The sequence below is a fragment of the Schistocerca nitens genome, chromosome 2 (assembly GCF_023898315.1).
Source record: "Schistocerca nitens isolate TAMUIC-IGC-003100 chromosome 2, iqSchNite1.1, whole genome shotgun sequence".
NCBI classification, from domain to species: Eukaryota; Metazoa; Arthropoda; class Insecta; order Orthoptera; family Acrididae; genus Schistocerca; species Schistocerca nitens.
In genome coordinates, this window is record NC_064615.1 from 460021020 (window position 1) to 460044466 (window position 23447).

General features: G+C 38.5%; 1 protein-coding gene and 1 long non-coding RNA gene across 2 annotated transcripts in view; one reads left to right on the top strand and one right to left on the bottom strand.

The window, feature by feature from the left end:
• The window catches only part of LOC126236349 (ATP-dependent DNA helicase PIF1), a 115081-nt gene extending 102591 nt beyond the window's left edge, over positions 1-12490 (top strand). The window contains 2 exon segments of the mRNA XM_049945581.1: positions 2753-2898; positions 12170-12490. Of these exon segments, the coding sequence (XP_049801538.1) occupies positions 2753-2898; positions 12170-12400 (377 nt within the window). The 3' untranslated portion in view covers positions 12401-12490.
• On the bottom strand, positions 1007-22748 carry LOC126236350 (uncharacterized). Its single transcript, XR_007544899.1, has 3 exons — positions 22708-22748; positions 1339-1477; positions 1007-1250 (listed from the first exon to the last, which is right to left on the bottom strand). It is a non-coding gene; the product is annotated as an uncharacterized LOC126236350 (long non-coding RNA).
• Between the last annotated feature and the right edge of the window lie 699 nt (positions 22749-23447).

The window sequence follows — 23447 nt, forward strand, 5'->3', positions numbered from 1 at the left end:
ATCTTGTTGGTTTAGTCTTCCCTAGCCACCCTTCATTACTGACTATCCAGGAGTCTCTTTATGCCCTCGGCAATGGTGGATGTTCAGTGACCTTCATTTGGACTCCAGGACTTGTCAGGATCCCGCCGCAAAGTTTTTGTGATCTGGGATACCTTAGTACACCAAATAAACTACATGTTATCAAGGAGCCAACGAATATGTGACGGTCATCCTTGCAAGTCACTCCCAGGGACTCTGTTGTCCTTTGCCAGCTCCACATTGGCCATACTTGGCTAACACATGGTCACCTCATCCATTGTGAGGATCCACATTGGTGTTGATGTGGCTCCCTCATGACTGTCGTCCACATCTTGTTCGACTGCCCAATTTTAGCTGCTCTGCAGCGGACTTTTAATCTTCCGAGCACCTTGCTAGTGTTGGGTGACAATGTCTCTATGGCTGATGTTGTTCATAAGGGTGGTTTTTATCACAATCTAAGGGTCTGGCTTTCTCTCCCAGACCTCATCCTCCCTCCATTCTTCTTCCTCACTCTTTCTTTACGTTTGTGTTGGTGGTGTTCTTGCCCCTGTGTGTGTTCATCTCACCTTCTGTTTTAGGCTGGAGATTTTAGTGCGTTGCAGACTGGCTGGCTCGTCCTTTTTTATTCTTGTGATCAGCCAACCTTGGTCAGCTGCTAGATTATTTTAATACCTTCCACTATTTTTCCTTTTAGTGTATGTTTTCCCCTTTTGGTTAGCTTCTTTTGTTTCTTCTTTCAGTGTGGTTCCCTGTTAGTTTCCCACCCTTTTTGTTTCTCTGGCTCCTTTAACTTGAGCCTTGTTTGCATGAGGGAAAAAGGACTGATGACCCTGTAGTTTGGTCCCTTTATACCCCAAACCAAATCAACCAACTCCAACAATTAATATGAAGGCAACTTTTAATTAACAAGCACTTTTTGTGGAAATATTCTTAACTACATAAAAACATATACGTAATTAATCACCTTTCGTTTAACATAATTGGCAAAAATGACTACTGGCTGTGAATGAAATTAATCTGATACATAAATATTGCTTGTCAGTTGTGGACCCATACCATTTAGAAGTGACAGGGGAAATAAGGAAAATTCGAAGGATGACAAAGCATTTTGTAACAGGTTTGTTTAAGTGCAGTGGCATCACACAGATACTCATCTTCCATATCAGATGCTTCAAGAAAGGCTTTGCATGTCCTTATGTGCTTCACAGTTAGAATTCCACAATCAAATGTTCCTAGAAAAATGGAAATACTGTATTACTTTCTCCTACATATATTGCATGAAAAGACCATGAAGGTAAAAGCGGTGGGATCTGAGCTTACATGTAGGCTTATCAACTGTCATCCTCTCCACATATCATTCTCAACTGTAGCAGGAAGGTAAGGTGAGACATCAGTACACAAAGTGCCCTCTGCCCCACGTAGGGAGTGAAGTAGGTGTCCAGATAGTATCAGTGGAACTCTGTAAACAAGATAGTCTTTAACAGAATATAAATGAGGCGCATAACTGTAGGCTTCATAGGTGTTTGCAAACCCATTTGTCTTCTTCACTTGTAGCATTTTAGGGATTTGTTCACAAGGAGTCTTCGATACAGTTGTATGCTTTTGTGTCCTCCCCTGGAGCTGGGTTTATGAACAAAGTATCACACCACAGTAATGTAATATGTGGCATCCACTTCTGTATCATTGAATGGCAGGCATTTGAAAGATTGTTTTGGAACTGCAGGTGCCATGATCCAAAACATGACATTAAATTTTAGTTCAAGCTTCTCTGTTTCAGTAGTGGAAAGGACCAGAAATGGTCTCAATTTGGTTAGACTTCACCTATAAAAATGAAGCAATAGTACGAAAGGAATACTTGCTACTCCCCATATAGTGAAAATTCTGAGTCGCAGAAAGGCATAACAAAAAGACTGGTGGAAAATGAGCTTTTGGCCAATAAGGCATTTATTGAAAATAGATGACACACACACACACACACACACACACACAAAAAAGCACAACTCACACACACAACCAGTCTCTGGTAAGTGGAGCCATGAAGAATGCTTCTGAGGCCGATGTTGGTCTCTTGTCAACATCCTTGAAATGCTTTTTGAAGGTTAAAAGATTTAGTTCAGCATGTGCAAAGGATTTAGTACTTGACCTGTAATTCAGCAAAGAGTCTCCACCAACACCCACCCCCTGACCTTCTCCCATCACACCTGTAGACTTTTCGTAGTTCTCAAAGGTTGGTAATTTTTGGTGACACACAATTTCAATTAGTTTTGACCCTGTACATAGTTTATTGATTTAGAAACTAGATAGTAGAGGATGAGATGGGAGTGTACAGCAGGCATCAGTTCATTCGCTATAGTTCTTTGAAATATTTTAAAAGCAACGTAGAAGAAATAAAGTTTAGTCATCCTGCTGAAACTAGGAAGAGATCCAGATAACTGTGAGCAGAGGAATCAAGTGTGTCACTTCTGCAATTTTGATTTTGTTTATAGCTTTTCTCTCTCTCTCTCTCTCTCTCTCTCTCTCTCTCTCTCTCTCTCTCTCTCTCTCTCTCTTTTTTTAAAAAAAAAGACAAAAGAGTGATTAGTCATTCTCCCGTTGCCTGTGAATGTTATATTTATTATCCTGGAACACAAACAAAATGATTTTCTGGTTGTTGGTCAGAATTATTAAATTTAAGAAGTAAGAAGTCTTAAATGTTCCCTTCATTGAAATGAGTTTTCATTTTATGTTCAAACAGGGATGCCAGCTATTCGGTTCTGTTCCAGAAAAGAGTATGTTATTCGTCCAGATCGCTGGGTTGTGAAAGCTGCTGGAGGTACAATACTTACAAGAAAGCAGCTACCACTTAGACTTGCATGGGCTTTCTCAATTCATAAATCACAGGTAACTGTTTAGTATCTTAATGATAATCAGTTTTCAGGGCAGACATCTTGTTGTACTAGAATAAAGAAAGAAAAGGTGAGAGATGGAAATAAAGAATAATACAATTTTTAAAAACAATGTGACAATAATAAAAATTGCTAGATCTGACCCATTTCACATAATCATGTGACTCAACAATTATGATCTGTGGAATATCCAAGTATTAACTATTGTGTTGAATGTTAACATTTTTTATAAAGTTATCAAGCCATATATTGAGTAACTATAAGTCAGAATATTTTATCATTCAGGTTCAAAACCTGTAAATAGTTCCTTAAATCACCAGCAGTCATACATCTTTCATTTAAATTTATGCAACATTATTTGTATCGCAGGGCACTGCGCTACATTTCCAGTGTTGCATAAAAGCAACGCTGAGCACATAAATAATTTTTACGTATTATGTTTATTGCATATTTGTATTATTTTGGTGTCACTGGTACTAAGAGAAAAATTGTATGCCTTGTCATTGCTCCCCATACAAAAGAAAAATAGTCTGTTTCTGTGTAATGTAAATGACATGGCAACGTCCTTGTTTCTGCAGCATCAAATACAACTGGTGTGAACACAGTAACTAATGTTCCAAGGTATTCTTTGTTTAATATGTGTAATCTTTCAATACACATCAACAAATTAGTAATGATTGTCCATCCTCTATACCAAATTTTCCTTTTTGGGTAATGAAGTAAGCTGTGTACTAATACACTACTGTAAGGAAAAAGTGAAATGTCAAGACAGGGAGATATGACCACAATGAAATTTATTCCGCTGATTACATGACACTAGAAAAACTATAAGTCTGGCAGACCAGTACATGCACTGTGACTGGAAATACAGTAGAACCACCAAATACTGTAATCGAGCTTCTAGACTTCATGGCATGGAATCCAAAAAGCACCTGAATATGCTGCTGGGGAATACCCTGTCACATAGATTATAGGTTCGTCCACAAAGCATCAACTATGGCTGCAGGAAGATCTGAACAATCAAGTTGTTGATTGAGCAGATCTTGGACATGTCAGACAAATGGGCAGGCCAGGAAAGCAGTGGTACCTGTAGTTCTTCGAAGAAGTCTTGCACATTAGAAACCACATGTGACCTGGTATTGTCCTGCCGAGACGTGGCATGTGGAATGGCATGCAAGAGGCACGGGCGGTAATACCTCCCTAATGTAGCGGTAGCTGTTCAGATTGCTTTTAAGATGTTAGAGGCGAGATCACTTGTTACAGGCAATGGCACGCCAAACCATTACACTTGGGGTTTGTTCACTACACTGCTCAACAATATAGTCTGCCCGATTGCGTTCACCATGGGAAAGTTAAACGTGTATGCAGCCATCACTGTAGGACAAGTTGATGACGGATTTATCCGAAAAACACTGTGTTTTGGCACTCAATTTGCCAGAGTTGATGTTCATGTGCCCATTGCAGGCCTTGTTGATGGATTCTGGTCAATGGAAGCTAGTGCAATGGTGTGAACGTCAACAGTCCAGCCTGCAGAAGACTGCGTCAAATCATCAAAGCTGACAAGTCCACACCCATTCCAGTGCTCCAATATTGCACCAACACTATGGATTAGGTTGTTCTGTCTGTTATGGATCAGCAGATGATGGCAGTCATCACGCACCGTGTTTAGATCGTATTATCTGTACCCTATCAGATATGTGTACAGCCTTCTTATCTCCACTGGTTCCATATCTACCTCCTGGAGAAAAGTCATTCTGCTCTGTTTGAACACACTCACATGCTGTTACTCAACCCTGTGATGTCGGAAAGGTGTAGTGGCACATGGTTACACATTTCCGCTTCTTATGACTGCTCCGCAACGACTGAACATTGTGTAACACTGCTTGTCCGGTCACACAGAAGAGTGTGTTGTTGGGCCTATGTGCATGCCGCCCCTCTGCCATTTAAATCACTTGTTATGGTTCCATTCTTCTACACGTCCTGTTATTTTAGTGTATGGCAAACTATTGCTTCTGAGTGTTCTATTTTTTACAAACTGTAGTATATCTTTGAAAGGCATGCTTCTTCCATTTGTTTCAAAATATTTAGGTCCAGTCAAGCGCCATCAATGTATTTCTTAATCATCAAGATTTAAAATCTTTGGGAGTGAGTTTCCACCATTTTGCCACATCCCCTAGAAAATAGCTAAGGGCAAAGTTGATTTTCTTGTGATCTTCCCACATCTCCAGTGACGATCTAGAAAATACGTGCAGATAATAAGTACGGTGCACTTCCCCATCAGATTTAAACTTTGGAGGATGTTTTGATAAACCCATACTACTTCAAAGTTGGATTTCCTCTCTGACAACATTTGATAACCCAATGATAGCTATTTTCTAAGTTCTTTCTGGATATTTTCTAATGCGTCCCACAACCGCTGAATGTCCTTCTGATGTTGTACAATATCACTCAAAGAATTAGTTGGAACACTAGTTAATACTATTCTTCTCTTGTATCTTATGTTCAGCTAACTCTTGTAGAAGCTCCTCCATACTAATCACGGCATATGGGGCACTAATTACTGAGCCAAAATCTTTACATTGTTCCAAGGTTTCCACTCTACTTTGTATTTATAATATTTGACAATGTATATCTCTGAATTCGTGTTTATCACTCACTTCTTTAAACTGTTGCGTAACCTTGTTCCTGACCGTATCACATTGATTTTCTATTTCACATTGTCCCTCCTTAGGTAATTTGTCTAAGGTCAAACTATATTGAAAATGTTCCTATCTAAAGAGAGTACTTTTGTACATACTTCTTCTGAGGTCTGCATTGTAATACTGTTTGACAGCTTGTGTAATTTGTTTAGCTGCTCCGCTTGAGCTTTACCACCATTTGATAACCATACTAGGTTTTTAAAATTCCTGACAATGCTATCCATTTTGTGAGTACTGATATGCACACAGTAATAACAACACTATTATCTACCCAAGAACACTGAAATCCTCTGATTCTGTTTAGATACAAGCACAAAAAATCAGAAGAACATATATCAACACTACTTCACAACCAGAATAGCACCAAAAAAGATTTAACTTGCAACTATTTGCAGCTCACCTTATCGCACGCACTGCTTGCTGTTTGCTGCATTGTGCATGGGTGAAGCAGTGTCGTTACCAGCCAATGTGTAGCCATTGCCATAGCTGACCAGCTGCCACACTGTTAAGTGAAGGTACACTGGTCAGCTTCTAAAGAGTCACTCACTAGGAGGGAGGAGGATCTGCAGTGAATTGACGCGTGGTGCAGGGAATGGCAATTGAATCTCAATGTAGACAAGTGAAATGTGCTGCGAATACATAGAAAGAAAGATCCCTTATCATTTAGCTACAATATAGCAGGTCACCAACTGGAAGCAGTTAATTCCATAAATTATCTGGGAGTACGCATTAGGAGTGATTTAAAATGGAATGATCATATAAAGTTGATCGTCGGTAAAGCAGATGCCAGACTGAGATTCATTGGAAGAATCCTAAGGAAATGCAATCCAAAAACAAAGGAAGTAGATTACAGTACACTTGTTCGCCCACTGCTTGAATACTGCTCACCAGTGTGGATCCGTACCAGATAGGGTTGATAGAAGAGATAGAGAAGATCCAACGGAGAGCAGCGCGCTTCGTTACAGGATCATTTAGTAATCGCGAAAGCATTACGGAGATGATAGATGAACTCCAGTGGAAGACTCTGCGAGAGAGACGCTCAGTAGCTCGGTACAGGCTTTTGTTGAAGTTTCAAGAACATACCTTCACCGAGGAGTCAAGCAGTATATTGCTCCCTCCTACGTATATCCCACGAAGAGACCATGAGCATAAAATCGGAGAGATGAGAGCCCACACAGAGGCATACCGACAATCTTTCTTTCCACGAACAATACGAGACTGGAATAGAAGGGAGAACCGATAGAGGTACTCAAAGTACCCTCCGCCACACACCATCAAGTGGCTTACGGAGTATGGATGTAGATGTAGATCACTGCTGCACTAATAGCCTTGGCATCAGCATGTTGAAATCTTCCGTTTCATCAACATAATGTCTTGTGATTAATGTGTCGATGTTCATTTCAGCGCACAAATATTTCTTCTTGTTGATCAGGTTGTTGTGCTCAATTAATCTTATTTCTCTTCTTTTGCGATAACTCAGACTTACTTTGATTTATATCAAAGCACAGAATTACTTCCTATTAAATACCATCATCACATTGGGTTGCTGTAGGCAATGGTGTATATTCTTCAGCTGTTTCTTGAAAATTATCACAAGAGCTCCGTTATTTCAGCGCCTCTCGCATTCTTCACCTTCGATGCAAAAATGAAGTGTTCATCACTTTGGTTATCAGTTGTAACTGAACCAACTACTTCGCTAACAATGTCACCCTTTATTTTTCATGATCACTTTTACCTTATTTAAGATTTACAGTCACCATCTTTTGTTACCTTGATGCTGTCGACCTGCTATGCACTGTCACTGCATGTACTGTGAGACTTTTTCGCTGTCTACAGAAGGTTGGGAGCTGCAAGAGAGCTCACATCTATGCTAACTCGCTACAAAATGACATAACTGTCTTTTTAGAGAACTATTCTGTATTTTGTTGGTCTTATATTCAACATTTATAAGTTGGGTGATAAATCTCGTATTAGTCACAATACCATCTGAAGTGAATCCCAGAACATAACATAACAGTACAACATTTCTCCTCAGCTTCTGTAAGCTGTTTTTTGTGCCATTTACATTGACAGCAGAGGTGCTTGCTCTGTGCCTTCCAAAACACTGCCAAGCTGCAACACCGAAGTTTAAATGCAACCCCCACAGCAGATGGAGACTCTAGACAGCATCGCACCTTGCCAGTGTCCTAAGTTCACACTTTTCCCCATTGTCTCTGTGAAAATCAAGAGTGCATGCAGGGGAAATTCTCTACATGCTAGCTACCAAAATGGTAGTTTTACATGAACACCTTTCATCTGACTGTGAAGAAAAGGGGACAATGTGTTACAAAACATCTGTTTTTAATGCTTTATCGCCTAAAAATATGGTACTACTACTCCGGTCGTGTGTATATTTTTATCATGGATTCTGTCCTTATCAATGATTTTGTGTACCTTCCTCTTTCTTTTTAATAACTAAAGCTTTATTTACATTAACATTTGTGGGTATTTACATGTTGGTATTCAGTTCATTGTAGTAATTGTCTTTGTTTAAGAGAACTATGTTTAGTGTGTGAAAAATGTGCTGCTTGTTTCTGAGAATACGAGTGATTTGATGCCTGATATATTATTGTATCTTCTGTCGGTGGCTGATGTATGTTAGGTAGCGGTTTGATGTTCTGTAGCTTTATCATCAATAAAATTTAACTGGCTATCATGTTATTTCCTAATTGTAAGTTTCATCTTTTCGTGTATTGTATTTATTATATCTACAAGTAGCTAGTCTATTTTGATACCTGGTACACCTTTTGGGAATTAAGTAATGCCCACACATACAGGATGAACATCAATAAAAACATGAAGGGACAGATTCCTGACAGGATATGATGAAAAAAAGATCATACGAATATGTGTCTGGTAATGGACAGTGAGCACGCAATGACAAGAAGTCATCCCAGAACACAGTACAGAGCTTCATTGCATCCGTGCCACAACAGCTGCTCAAAGCGGCACGCAAGGGATTGCAGGTGATAGAGGTGGCTGTCATAAAGGATATACATGATCAGACTTTGGCTTACACCACATTGACAAGCCACTTGTCTGGAGCCTCTACTAGGGTTCATCTCAATATCTTGGAGCACCTCATCCTCCAAATATGGTGTATGTACAGTCCACCGCCTCCCTGCATATTTGCCTGAAAGGACCCATGATCACACAAACATCCAAAGAGGGCTTGAATTGTTGTGTGGTGTGGTTGGTGGCTGTGAGGGTACTTGTTTTGGTATAGCCGTGCTGCCTCAACCATTTCCATCTGCTTCGCCATACACAAGCACCATTTATGGTTGTTTCTGACATGAATACAAGATCATTCTGCTGCTTATAGTACGCTGTGTCGAACACATCCTACAACACACAGGGAACACACGGCATGTGATCAGAGGAACTTTCATTTGTCAACACCATCTACTGTGGCAATGATGTATTTCTGGATACATGTCCATAGAACCTTTTGCCTCCATTCCAGTCACTACATTTACATAGATCCTCTGCAAATCACATTTAAGTGTCTGGCAGAGGGTCTATCGAACCACCTTCACAATTCTCTATTATTCCAATCTCGTATAGCACACAGAAAGAATAAACACTTGCGTCTTTCTGTATGAGCTCTGATTTCCCTTATTTTATCATGGTGATCGTTTCTCCTTATGTAGGTCAGTGTCAACAAAATATTTCGCAGTTGGAGGAGAAAGTTAGTGATTGGAATTTTGTGAGAAGATTCCTCCGCAACGAAAAATGCCTTTGTTTTAATGATGTCCAACCCAAATCCTGTATCATTTCAGTGACACTCACTCCCCTACTTCATGATAATACAAACCGTGCTGCCTTTCTTTGAACCTTTTCGATGTATTCCATTAATCCTACCTGGTAGGGATCCAACACCGTGCATCAGTATTCTAAAAGAGGACGGACAAGTGTAGTGTAGGCAGTCTCCTTAGTAGATCAGTTAAGTTTTCTAAGTGACCTACCAATAAAATGCAGTGTTTCGTTAGCCTTCCCCACAACATTTTCTGTATGTTCTTTCCAAATTAAGTTGTTCATAATTGTAATTCCCAGGTATTTAGTTGAATTTATGGCCTTTAGATTTGACTGATTTATCGTGTAACTGAAGTTTAACAAATTCCTTTTAGCACTCATGTGGATGACCTCACACTTTTCAATCTTTAGGGTCGATTGCCAATTTTTGCACCATACAGATAACTTTTCTAAATCATTTTGCAATTTGTTTTTATCTTGTGATGACTTTACTAGTTGATACATGACAGCATCATTTGCAAACAACCTAAGCTGGCTGCCCAGATTGTCTCCCAAATCGTTTGTATAGATACGGAACAGCAAAGGGCTATAACACTATCTTGGGGAATGCCAGAAATCACTACTGTTTTATTCTATGACTTTCCATCCGTAACTATGAACTGTAACCTCTGTGACAGGAAATCACGAATCCAATTGCATAACTGAGACGATATTCCATAAGCCTGCAGTTTCTCTACATGCCACTTGTGTGATACAGTGTCGAAGGCCTTCCGGAAATCCAGAAATAAGGAATCAATATGAAATCCCTTGTCACTAGCACTAAACACTTTGTACGAGCGAAGAGCTAGTTGTGCTTTACAAGAAAGATTTTTTCTAAATCCATTTTGACTGTATGTCTATAGAACGTGCTTTTTATGTAATTCCTAATTTTCTGACACAATATACGATCCTAAATCCTGCTGCATATTGATGTAAATGATATGGGCATATCATTTAGTGGATTACTCCTACTACCTTTCATGAATATTTGTGTGACCTCTGCAACTTTCTAGTCTTTGGGTACCGATTTTCGTTGAGTGAACGGTTGTATACGATTATTAAGTTTGGAGCTATTGTATCAGCATACTCTGAAAGGAACCTAATTGGTACACAGAGTGGACCATATGACTTGCTTTTATTAAGTGATTTACATTGCTTCACTATTCTGAGGTTTTCTACATCTATGTTACTCACGTTGGCAGCTGTTCTTGATTTGAATTGTGGTATTTTTACTTCATCTTCTTTGGTGAAGGAATTTTGGAAGGCTGTGTTTAGTAACTCTGCTTTGGTAGCACTGTCTCCAATAGTATCTCCATTGCTATCACACAGAGAAGGTATTGATTGTGTCTTGCCACTAGCATACTTCACATACGACCAGAATCTCTTTGGATCTTCTGCCAGGTTTCAAGACAGTTTCATTGTGGAAACTATGAAAACCATCTCGCATTGAAGTCCGTGCAAATTTTGGGCTTCTGTAAAAGATCACCAATCTTGGAGATTTTGCATTTGTTTAAATTTTGCATGCTTTTTTTAGTTGTTTCTGCAACAGTGTTTTGACCTGTTTTGTGTACTGTGGGGGATCTGTGCCATCATTTGTTAATTTATTTGGTATAAATCTCTCAATTGCTGCCAGTACGATTTCTTTTAATTCAAGCCACACTGGTCTAAACTTACATTGTTAATTTGGAAGATGTGGAGATTGTCTCTTAGGAAAGCATCAAGTGAATGTTGTCTGCTTTTTTGAATAGGTATATTTCTCTTTCATTGTTAGACGATTTGGGTTTACAATATTCAATCTCGCTACGACAACCCTGTGTTCACTAATCCTGTATCCATTTTGATGCTCGTTATTAACTCAGGATTATTTGTTGCTAAGAGGTCAAGTCAGGAATCCATCACTGCAGTTTATTGTTTTTATTAATGTTCGCCCTGTATCGTTAATCCATAGGATGTTTTCTTTTTCAACAACATTGTACCAAATTAGTACATATTCTATATGATTGACAGATACATATAATATGGTTTCTGACACTGAGGATTCCATCATTACTTTTGTAAATAAAATTCCCTTATTGAGCTGTGAAGTTACTTCAAAGGATTCATATGAAACTGTATCATATGTTTTAAGAGTTTCTTATGTAATTTTTGTTGTTCCTGCTACTCTCACATCTTCTACATTAAACGAAGTGAGAATGGGGATGTTTGTCCTTTATGCATTGAATCAGTTGTGTAGTGTTACTTGTAGTTCTAACAAATATTTTTTTAAAACAGTCATTGAACATAAAAACATAGTTCATACTGCACAGTGAGATGAGGTTTTGTAATTATTTAATTTCCTGAAACAAAATAAAATGCAGCACTAAAAGTCAGATTAACATCTACAAATACAACCATGAGAGAATTGCTGTGTATGTCATTCATCTTTATTCTTTCATATAATCCATGAATGTTTTTCTTACACAAATGGTAATAGGTGCTTGTCCTTCGGAATGCCAGGGATTTGGATGTATTCAAACACAGGCACATGTGGTATTACGTTACTTATATTTTTTGTTATAAGTTATTAATTTATGTTAAACGTTGTCATATTTGTTGGTTGTCATGATGTTACATGTTCGGATATTAGCTAGCTGTTTCTTCTTAACATATCAGAAATAGGACATTGTTGTGATAGGTGGTGGTGATGTCTCTCACACTTTCTTTGCTAGCTAATAATTATTTATTTTTGTGTTTCAGGGATTATCACTGGACTGTGTGGAAATGTCTCTATCACGTGTGTTTGAGGCAGGTCAGGCATATGTTGCTCTGTCCAGAGCAAAGAATTTTGATACATTGAGGGTTCTTGACTTTGATCCTAAACAGGTCTGGGCAAATCCAGAAGTTTTGGCCTTTTATAGGAAATTTCGGCGAACTCTACATGCCATGGAAATTGTTCCTTTAGGCAAAAAAGACAGAAAACATTACTAAAAGTAAATTAGTTTCATTAATTTTGTTTCATTTTGACACTGTACTTTAGTGCAATTCTAAATAAAATTTTCAGATTTTTTACAATTGTAATACTGCTCTGATAAATTCTTTTTTTTGAATGACCTTAATTTGTAATGTCAGCATCACGGATTGTGACTCTTTGTGTTCCAGTTGAACTGAGGAAAAGGAGGGGGGGGGGGGTTATAGAAAAATAGTTGTGCCATGCTAAGTGTAATTATGATCAAAGAACTTTGTGGAAAACTTTATTTTCTCTTTTACATAAAAAAAAATTAAAGGCTAAATGAGACCATAGAATAAGTTGCACATGATTGTATTCACAGATAACGATAAGAGAGTAGACTGATAAGTCTCATAAATTTGCCTGAAAGAACACAATATTTTTGTTGTGCCTTCATGGTTAATCCTTGATTATTCAAAGGATCATATAATGAATTTCAACAACGTACAGCAAGGTTAGAGTGCCAACTGTGATTGAAAATGGAGAAAACAGTATCTCATGCTGTTAGCGAATATTTTCATCTGAAGAGTTGGACTGCTGCACAAATCAAAACAGAATGGCTTGAAATTCATGTGGACTCTGCACAATTATTGAAGACTGTTTGCTTCTGGATTAATGAATTCAAATGCAATTGGACAAGCACTCAAGACTAAGCACACTCCAGCCACCCAGTTCAGGTCACCACAAAGGAAACATTGACAAAATCCATGAAAAAGGTAATGCAAGACTACCGAATAGAAATTCGCAAGATTTCTAAGGTTTCAGGCATCTCAACTGAACCAGTGCATAATGTCCTGCATGGAGAATTTGCTATGAAGAAACTGCGTTTGAGGTGGGTGCTGCAATTTCTCACTGTGGACCCAAAGCGCATCTGGCATAACATTTTAACACAATGTCTGACAGTGTTTTATCACAGTCTGCTGGACTTTTTGTGTCAATTTGTGAATGTTGATGAAACTGGTTTCTGCAGTTCAGTATGCTATCTTCAGGGCACCAAAAGCACCTCTCAAAAAGTTTTGATATTGGCGTACTGGAGCCATCTGTTTCCAGATGTCATGAATTCTCAAATGCTTCCTTAAAAGATCTGACTGCAACTCACTGAGTGATTGTATTTGTGGTGTCACCGCCAGACACCACACTTGCTAGGTGGTAGCCTTTAAATCGGCCGCAGTCCGTTAGTATAAGTCGGACCCGCGTGTCGCCACTATCAGTGATTGCAGACCGAGCGCCGCCACACGGCAGGTCTAGCGAGACTTCCTAGCACTCGCCCCAGTTGTACAGCCGACTTTGCTAGCGATGGTTCACTGACAAATTACGCTCTCATTTGCTGAGGCGATAGTTAGCTTAGCCTTCAGCTATGTCATTTGCTACGACCTAGCAAGGCGCCATTACCAGTTACTATTGATTCTGTAAAACATGTACCGTCAAGAGCGATGTTCACCAGTTATGGATTAAAGTTAAGTATTCCAGAAGATACGTACGTTTTTTGCTAGTCTCAATTCCTTGTCCTGTTCCAGACCTCACGCCAGCCTGTCTGAGTTTAAACGCGTGCCTTTCGGCTTCCTTCTAGTGGGTTGGCTGTCTGGCCAATCCACAACAGTATTCTTGCAAGATAAGGCAGTTGCATTGGTAGCCTTGTGCTAATATCAACAATTCTCTGTTCACTAGTCTTAAATTTACAGCACTTACATTTGCATCAGTGCTGTGCAGTTTTATTTGACAGTTATTTAATAAAGTCATTTTATTGTATCAATATTCAGCTACTTCGGTGAATCAAGTAGACTACAGCGCAGTACGGTATAGAGTATATGTTTTCCAAACAGAAAAGGACACCTAAAATGGCAAAAGTGACATTGACAATGCACCAAAAACTTGACATTATAAGGGGTGGCAAAAGGTACGAACCGAAGCAATATTATGAGTGAATTTAATGTTGCACCTTCAGCTATATATGACATTGAAAACCAAAACCAACTAGAAAAAATTGTCACAATTTGCTTCAGTTCAAGTCTAGATGTTAGGCAATCTGAAAAAAAAAAAACCCTAAGTTAGAAAGTAGAAACAGTAGATGAAGTTCAGTATAAATGACTCGGTGCTAAGAGAACAGAGGAAATGTCAGAGAAAGGGGCCATATGTTAATAGAAAAGGCCAAATTTTTTCACAAGGGAGTAGATGTGCACAGAGGTGTTCTTTTGTTCTCAAAAAGCTGGTGTAATAGTTTCAAAATTCATCATGGCATCTGTAAACTATATACTTCTGGCGATATAAAATTCAATGATGAGACTGCTGCAACTGAGTGCAAAAGAATATTTTGAGAGATTATTGATAAGTGTAAGTTGTCCCCACACCAAATTTACAATGATGATGAGTCGTCCTGTACATAGGGTTGTAAAAATAATAGAAAGAATAACTGTCATAGTGTGTGGAAATTCTTCATGTGATCACATACTGCCTTTATTTGTGATTGGGAAACAACATAAGCCTAGACCTATAAAAAATGTGGCACACATGCCGGTTATTTCCAATGCCCAGCCTGGTGCGTGGATGAAAGCTGAGTTTTTCAAAGGTTGTTTCTTTCGGCATTTAGTTCCAACTGTGAAAAAAAATTTCGATAAAATAAAACAATCTACAAATTCTAAGGTGGTTGTCATCCTTGACACTTGCCAACCTTAACCTTCAGAATCAGAATTCATCAAGTAATATTTTTGGCGCACATCTTCCTACCAATGTTACATCATGAATTCAACCCATGGACCAAGGGATCATACAAAATTTAAAGTGCTGTTACTGAAGAATGTCTCTGCAAAAGCTGCTAAGCTCAGATTGCAGCATCAGTCTTCCAGTGTAGTGTTAAAATTAAAGATGCAGTTTTAACGTCTGCAATTGCTTTGATCTCTGTGAAAAATACATTGCACAGGGCCTGGAGAAAACTATCGCCTAAACTCTTCCAAGCAGCCAAGATGGAAAGTGATGTAAATGAGTCATTTTGAAATTGTAAGAGTGGTAAATTTTGCATCCATTAATGAACTGACTGCGTTTTCAGCAGAAGTAGTTGACAGAGGGAGCAACATTGACAGAAGTTTAGCAATTGAAGAAGAGCTGACAGACCACGTGATATCAAAAAGAGTTTTTAACCTATAGGAGGTAACAGAAACTGAGTGCCGAGGCTTCAGAAGACTTTGTGCACTTTGCTGAGAGTAGTGTAGTGATTCAAGAATTTCTGTGTAAATTCTAGACCCGCTCAGCGTTCTACTGTCTCGAACACATGATATTCTGGATATGAGTTACGGATGGTAGAATCCTACCTACTGCGCGTCACATGTTTGTGTGTGCAGGTTTAAAATCAGTGGTGGAAAGAAAATAGAAGTGGCGGTCAGAAGGTACCCAACAAGTACCTGTTGGGCAATCCATAGATGTTTTAGTGTGCTTATTGTGTCATTGACTATTGTTATTAAAACAAGAACAGTTGAAAAAGTACTCTTGTAGACTTTTGAAGCAACCTTGTTAGAGGCAAGACTCATTTCATTATTCATGTTAGGAAAGGTCATTGTATCCAAGCCAACTTTCTTTTAACTGTAACTCAATTTGTTTCTAACGTCAGACTGTACAAGAGACTTGCAGGAAGTTACATATTCATGTGGAAAGTGAAATTTTTATGGTGTATGGGGGTCAAATACAGTAAAAAGTAAAGTTTGTATGTCTACTTATTTCATAAGTAGAAAGAGTCTAAAACTTCCTGTATCTAGCGTTAGTCAAGAGGGTTTCCAGCAGTTGGTTATTCAGTAAAGAAGAGTGGCTAAAAATTCCAAGTCAGTCATCTCGTAAAGAAGTGGAAGTTGGATTGGGGGAATAAGCCAATACAACCCAGATTCACACTCATCAGAATGTTAGAGTAGCCAAACAAGTTCTGAATCTCCACATAATGCAAAATTTTTGTCAAAAAGAGCTCAGTCCAATAAAGAAGTTAACATTTTTGCAGTGTTCCAGTGGGCTCAGAAGAAAATTTCATCTAAACCTCAGTGGTAGATACAGACAGACATATTCCATGCCCATGACATCAAATATTTCCACTATTTGTAAAGACAGTTGCAGTCTTCCCTGGTTGAATTGGCACTCTTTAACTTTATTCCATGATGGACACCAATTGAATATTAATTTTGTAGCTCCTCCATTACAAAAATTGCTTGTAGTTCTTTTATTTACAATGCCATGTGATTTGTGATTTACTAACTATGAAATGATTTATATGAGACAGACAGATCAACTTTAAAACATTTATTACAATTTTCTAACATCATGTAACACAGTCTTGACCCCATAACAATCAGTTAACACACGGCTACAGTGTTTCACATAAGACTACCAACTTCACTATTATGTAAAAGTAAATGTACCTAGCATGTATGGACTGTAGTCTTGTTACATGTTGTTTGATACATTTATTACCCTTGCACCAGTATTTGAAATATACCAATAACTGTGTTCGTTTGCATTACTTGCAACCACTAAGATGTTTCCAGTACAATATTTGCACAGACTGAGAAAACAGAGTAAGTTGACTAATCACACACCAAAACTGTCAGTTTTGTATGAATGATGTAAGTACAAAACGTTAGAATCATAAAAAATTCATGTAAATGCTCTCAGTACATTGCATCTCGTGTCTGTTTGTTTACTGTCTGGATAGTTTCAGGCTTTGCCGATTTTCTCAAGCCACGCATTTATGTTTTGGTTATGGTTACTGTGGACAGTTCTGTTTGTCAGCACACTTAAATGTACAGTGTACTCCCAATTATTCATGTGCGGATAATCTGGTTTGCTGATTATTCGCACTTCTAAAAAAATAAAGATGTGCAACATTTTTCGTTAGCAATACACAACCCGTTGTGTGACAATAAGTGCCATTTCCATTGTTTAAACAACTGCCACACGACACACACTGTTATTGGCCAGCCTGTTTTATGTAAATCAACAATGAATTCAGTTTTCTGATGTTAACTAGTGTTTTTCAATGAAGTATGTTAAAAGAAATTTGTAAAAGACAAACTGTAGAAATTAAAGAAACCTGTGCTGACGTTAAAACAAGAACTATAACTAACTGAAATACTTGAGAAGGGGGGCAAACCTAAATGCTGATTATGGTATTGGAATGGAGTTATTAAAAAGAATAAGCACAAAATAAGGATTTTGTTGGGAAATGAAATATTATTTCTGAACCATCTGCATGAAAAAGCATGAAGAGATTTAAATTTGATAAGTTAGACGCTGCTCTTTTGCAGTGGTTTACCGAAAAACGAGCAGAAGGTGTCACTGTTTCAAGCACGATGTCGACCACAAAAGCTAAATTTTTCATGACACTCTAGTGTTAGCAGAAATATTTAATGCGTCATCTGGATGGCAAACCATATTCAAATGTTGTCACAGGATTTGTGGACTTACTCTGCAAGGAGAGTGGCTTATTTCTAATGTTGTGGCATCTGATTCCTTCTGGGAAGAGTTCTGAAAATTGGTGGGAGAAATAATTTCATACCAGACCAAATATATAATACAGACGAAAGTGGCCTGTATTGTAAATGACTACCAACCGGAACCAGTGCTTGTAAGTGAAGTTCGTGCTCCTGGATAAGTCGTGTAAAGAATATATTACAGTTTTGTGAACTATATTGCGTCTGGGAACCACAAAGTCGAGTTCTAGGGATTAGGGGAAAAAGCATTCAAGGATGTTGCAGCTAGGGATCTCCCTGTGTATTATTACAACCAAAAATGAGCATGGATGGATAGTGAAATTTTTGAAAACTGCATCCACACACACTTTGTACCATCATTTCATTGACGTCTAGAAGAGAAGAGTTTGCCACAGAAGACTGTTCTATTTCTTGAAATGCCCCTTCACATCATGATGTGATGGTTCTCGTATTTGATGAAGGCTTATTGTAAATAAGTTTTTACCTCCTAATGTGAGTGCCATTATGCAGCCAATGTATGAGGATGTAATTGCATTGGTAAAATGGTGCTATGAGGCTAGAATACTGAGAATGCTAGTTGTAGATTGATGCATGTGAACCTGGCTTACAGTGTGTGAGTGGTACCAAAATTGTGACTGCTGCTTCACAACAAAATAAAGAAGAGGGCAGTGAATGTGAAAGTGGGTATGAAGACAGTAACCTTGTCAGTCATTGTACTGCACTACAATGTGTTGATACTCTTCTAAATTATATGGTCCAGAGGGGTTAAATTATAATGACATTATCACTGCAAGAAAAATAACACCTATGCACACAATTTGGATAAACTTTTGAACAAAGAATACATGTTTGGAAAGGTCTTGATTATTCATGTTTTTAAATTATTTGTGCATCGTCTTCCCATTTTACCCTGAGTAATCTGGAGTATACTGTATTTTATATCTTTGTTATCCAGCATGAGGTGATCCATTTGACAATATTGTATACACAATGGATAATTTATTCTTATTGGCTTACACAATGTGTTAGACTGACTTATTTTATTATAGGTGTTCTACGTTGTTACCTTGTGGTGTATGCTGTCACCCAGTATACGTTTGACAGTTTACTTTGTAACTAACTGCCGGCCGCCTTTCTCAAAGTTAATTATTTGTTGGTCCTACCACATGACTGTTCTCTCAAACTTTTCATTTTGTTGTGACGTATTGATGCTGGACGTGAGCTGTACTCCATCAAAGCTACTAAGTGACATAAACAGCTTAGCAGTAATTCTTCTGTATTTTACACGCACTGATTTTGACACAAATTGAATAAGAATGATATGTAAGCAGATATCATAGCTCGTGACAGAGTCATTAAAACAGACGGGTCTTGGAATGTCATTAGTGATCAAGAGTGAGTGAGTGAGTGATTGTTCGTAAAACAATATCTGTTTCTGCTTGTTTGCATTCTTGAGGGCATCTCTCTGATCCATTACGTCCAAGGCACCACCAAGCCATAACATTTGGGAAAAAAAGGGGGGGGGGGTTCTCCCCACGGTAGGTAGAGAGGTATATATGCTGTCATGCCTTGCAGAGGTCCAGAGCTGATGGGACTTACACTTAATCTGGACAGACATAAAAACAAGAGCGTGCTGAGTGGAATGTTTTACCATTACCAACTACCTGAACTACAAAACTTCCTGGCAGATCAAAACTGTGTGGCAGGCTGAGACTCGAACTTCGGACCTTCGCCTTTCGCGGGCGAGTACACTACCGACTGAGCTACCCAAGCACGATTCATGACCCGTCCTCATAGCTTTGATTCTGCAGCACCTGGTCTCCTACCTTCCAAATTTGACCCCCCAAAAATGCCAGAGCCTGCAAATTACTCACCAGCCCTGACATGTTACTCTCAGCCTTCATGCAACACTTACTCATTGTGGCCATTGCTAGGCAGTGCCTGGAAGAAGACAGAGTGGATGTAAAACTCTAGCTAATAAACAATTGTCAACTGAAGTCTCATTAAGACCCCGGCACTCCAGGGGCTCCATCACTGCCCCACCGCTTGCCTATCCTACATTCCTGTGTGAGGCCACATCTGGTGGGCTCCTACATCATCTTGTTACTTCTTTTCGTAATCTCAGAATACGATTTCGTAGCTACTACTATGTATCTCTATATGCAAAGTCACTATTTCCTATATTGAGTTATATTTTGTAATTACACCAGCTGAAAAAGACCCACTTGACATGGTTTCTATTTTCATTTGTTTTTTGTGAACATTCCAGATCACTTGAAAACAAAGCAAAAGTTAACATTTAAAAATAAACCGTAAAAATGGTGGTATGCCACGCTAGAAAGTAGGCTACTCTTGAATGCTCGAAAATACTGTCCAGTTCTCTTAAATTCACTGAAGCATTCAACAATACCCTAATTTGAAATAAAATACTGTGCAAATCAGTTCTACACATTTCAGAATGCTAAAAACATACAGGAACTTTCTGGAACATTCGGCAATATTTTAACATTCGAAAATATTCATCAAAGCTTGTCAACATAGATACATTTCGAACTCTTTCCCTTAAAATATACACTGATGCAAAAGAGCAGAAGGTGTCCTGGTGACCACTACAGTGAGACAGTGACCACTCCAAACACACATCTCCAGAAAATAACGGCTACCACCACACAACCACTATACTACACAAAAGCAGAACGGATGGTAGCATGTGTCACAAAATGCAGTGACTGCGGTTGGTAGTTCAGTAGATATGAACGGAATTCTCTGAATAAATGCTGGTTTTCCTTTCTATTTTCCAGATATTATTTTTTCTTACTTGTAAAATGGCTGTTTCAAATAACCAACCTGAGTAATTTTGAACAACTTTATCTATTTATTCATTTGAGCTGTTGATAGTGTTGCATGAGTCATTTGAAAGTTCAATATGGCTAGTTACTCAATCAATTGGGTGATTGTCTTCACTAATTTCTAGGACTTTTTCCACAAAATGTTTCTCTTCATCATCATTGGAAAGTTGAACTCCTATACTTGTTCATAATTGTATTTTCCTCTCAAGCATGCATTGATTTCACATGCTGGAATAGATTTTGGAATAACAGGAAGCATTTGCCGTTAACTCGGAGATCGGGAACATTCTCGAATCTTCTGAAAGATTCTATAACGTTTTGGAACTTCCTCCAACAATCTGGAACAAACATTCTGGCCAGTCCCTGCCACTTCAGCACTTGGGTCCAGTCTTCCCATAATAAGTCAGCTGATGGAATGCCCTCTTTTGACACCCATGTCTTCAAACCCCACCGTAGCGGTTCCAAATCAAAACTTCCTGGTTGGGGATGGAGGACTACTATACTATATAACCCGCATGGAGCAGAGAAGTGCGTGTGCAAAGCTATTTTAAGGCTTTCTTTTTCAAAGAGAAAATAACTATTTTTCTTTTTCGAATTAATATTCTCAGTGTTCTTCCAGTTTAATACGAATACAAGCTACAAAATTAAGATGATAGATACACACAATCAGTTACAGAAATGAGCAGTTCTTTTTCCAGTAAGGTGTAATGTGTTACGACTCAAGTTATGGGTTGTAACTGAGTCACCAGCTTCACTATCGATCTGCCACTTTAATGCTTTCCGTGACAACTTCCAGCTTGATTATTTTCATATGGTTGCCTTCTCGTAGTTTCCTGACTCAGTGGACCTGCTATGCTAGTGTTTCCCAACCTGGGGGTAATTACCCCATGAGGGGTAGAATTAAATTATCTGAGGGGCAAAAACTAAACGATTAGATTCTGTTTGTCTCGAAACCAAATTATTTTCAAAAGATCATTACTATTGTTACAATTTTGTGAGACTTTAATATTGATTATATAAATTATCAATAATTGCTTTTTCTCAATTAGAAACATTAATGTGGTGGAGGTTACAGGTTCCTCACACAGTCCACCCACTACACACATATGTTGTGCTTTGTCCCATACATCGCTGATGATAAAAGTGAGACATTATGTAACAAATGCTAAAAATCTCAAGAAAATGTATTCTCCAAGATGTAGATAATACCTGCCAGTAGTCCAGAAATTGCTTCATTACTCACCCCAAAACAGATAATTGAATTAAATGACAGCACAACAAATAGTGACTACATAAGGGGTCCTATAGCACTGAGTACATAGTATTATTATCAACATCATCAGTGGCTGTGGTCAGACACGAAGCATCAACAGTCTGAAGTGATCCAATTTCTGCCAGTTCAAAAGTAAGGACTGGAACAATCAAATGATTTATGAAAAGTAAGTATAGTGCACACATCTTAACTCGGTTGATTCTAGATGGGAATGCAGTGTACAGGTCAAGCAAGTGCCGCACTGGAGAGGAGTAATGCAGGGAAGTATGTTTTAACAAGTGTCCACACTCACTGTGAATAGTTACCTTTCTTAGCTGAGGAGTTGTGGGTAGCACTTGTGATGTATCATGAATTCCTTCGTCATTCATTCTCTCCCTCTCTCTCTCTATCACACACACACACACACACACACACACACACACACACACAAACTAAATATCATTCATTTTAAAAATAAGTGTTCTAACAGGATGTAAACACCCCGGGAAAAACTCGGAAATTTTTTCGTCCAGGAAAAACACTGGAATTTTCCGGAATTCCGGGAATTTTTCATTGTTTTAGTTTTCGCTTAATTTTTTGTAATTTTGACTGGTAAAAACTGATCCTCTAACAAAGAATATTACTATATCCCCTTACTGCGAAATAATAGTGCAGCAATAAAACATAAATGAGAGAAAAAATAAAACTTTATAACATAATACCATGCACACACAAGCGTCTGCCAACAGCAAAATGCGTCAAAGGCCTTAGGACGAAGACTATGCAATACTTTGTAACAACAAACTACTTCCAATGAGCTTGACATCACAACTGTTTTATTAGGTTCGTTTGAACAGTTGTCAGCAGGCCCAAGCGCACGCCCACCTCTGTCTTACAGGTATGTGAGCAGAACCTTTTTTCGCCTCTGGCCACTTGAAGTCATATTCAAACCGTAAAAATTTTTCTGGCGTGCCCAAGGTGCCAGATTTGCGCATGCAGTCTGAGGTAGTGTGCACATGACCCGTTTTTACGTTTAGTGATTTTGCTGTTTCCTCTTAGAGCTCTCACGTCAAATGAAAACAAAATGGATTTCTGTGGCCGGGAGCTATCATATGAATTAAAATAGTCACCTAATTACGGAAGGATGAAATGTATGATTATTAGTTTGTTTTCTGATTTTACTTTATTTCCAGGGTTTTGGCAGTCAGGCAATAATCGCCTTGCAAAACTAAAATGTTATTTTCGTCGGTTTGCTAAAGAAATTTTGCTTTAATTAATATTTTCGCCGAGGCGGAAGCGCCCATTCCACAGTATAGGCTATTCCAACTGTTTGTTGAATTTCAGGTATACGTTATCATCTTCTGACATGTGCGGCATTTTGCCATAATAAAGAACGAAGTGTGAGATGGTACAGTTTTGGCACTCCAAGAAATTTACACATCGGAAATCAAACAGAAAGGCC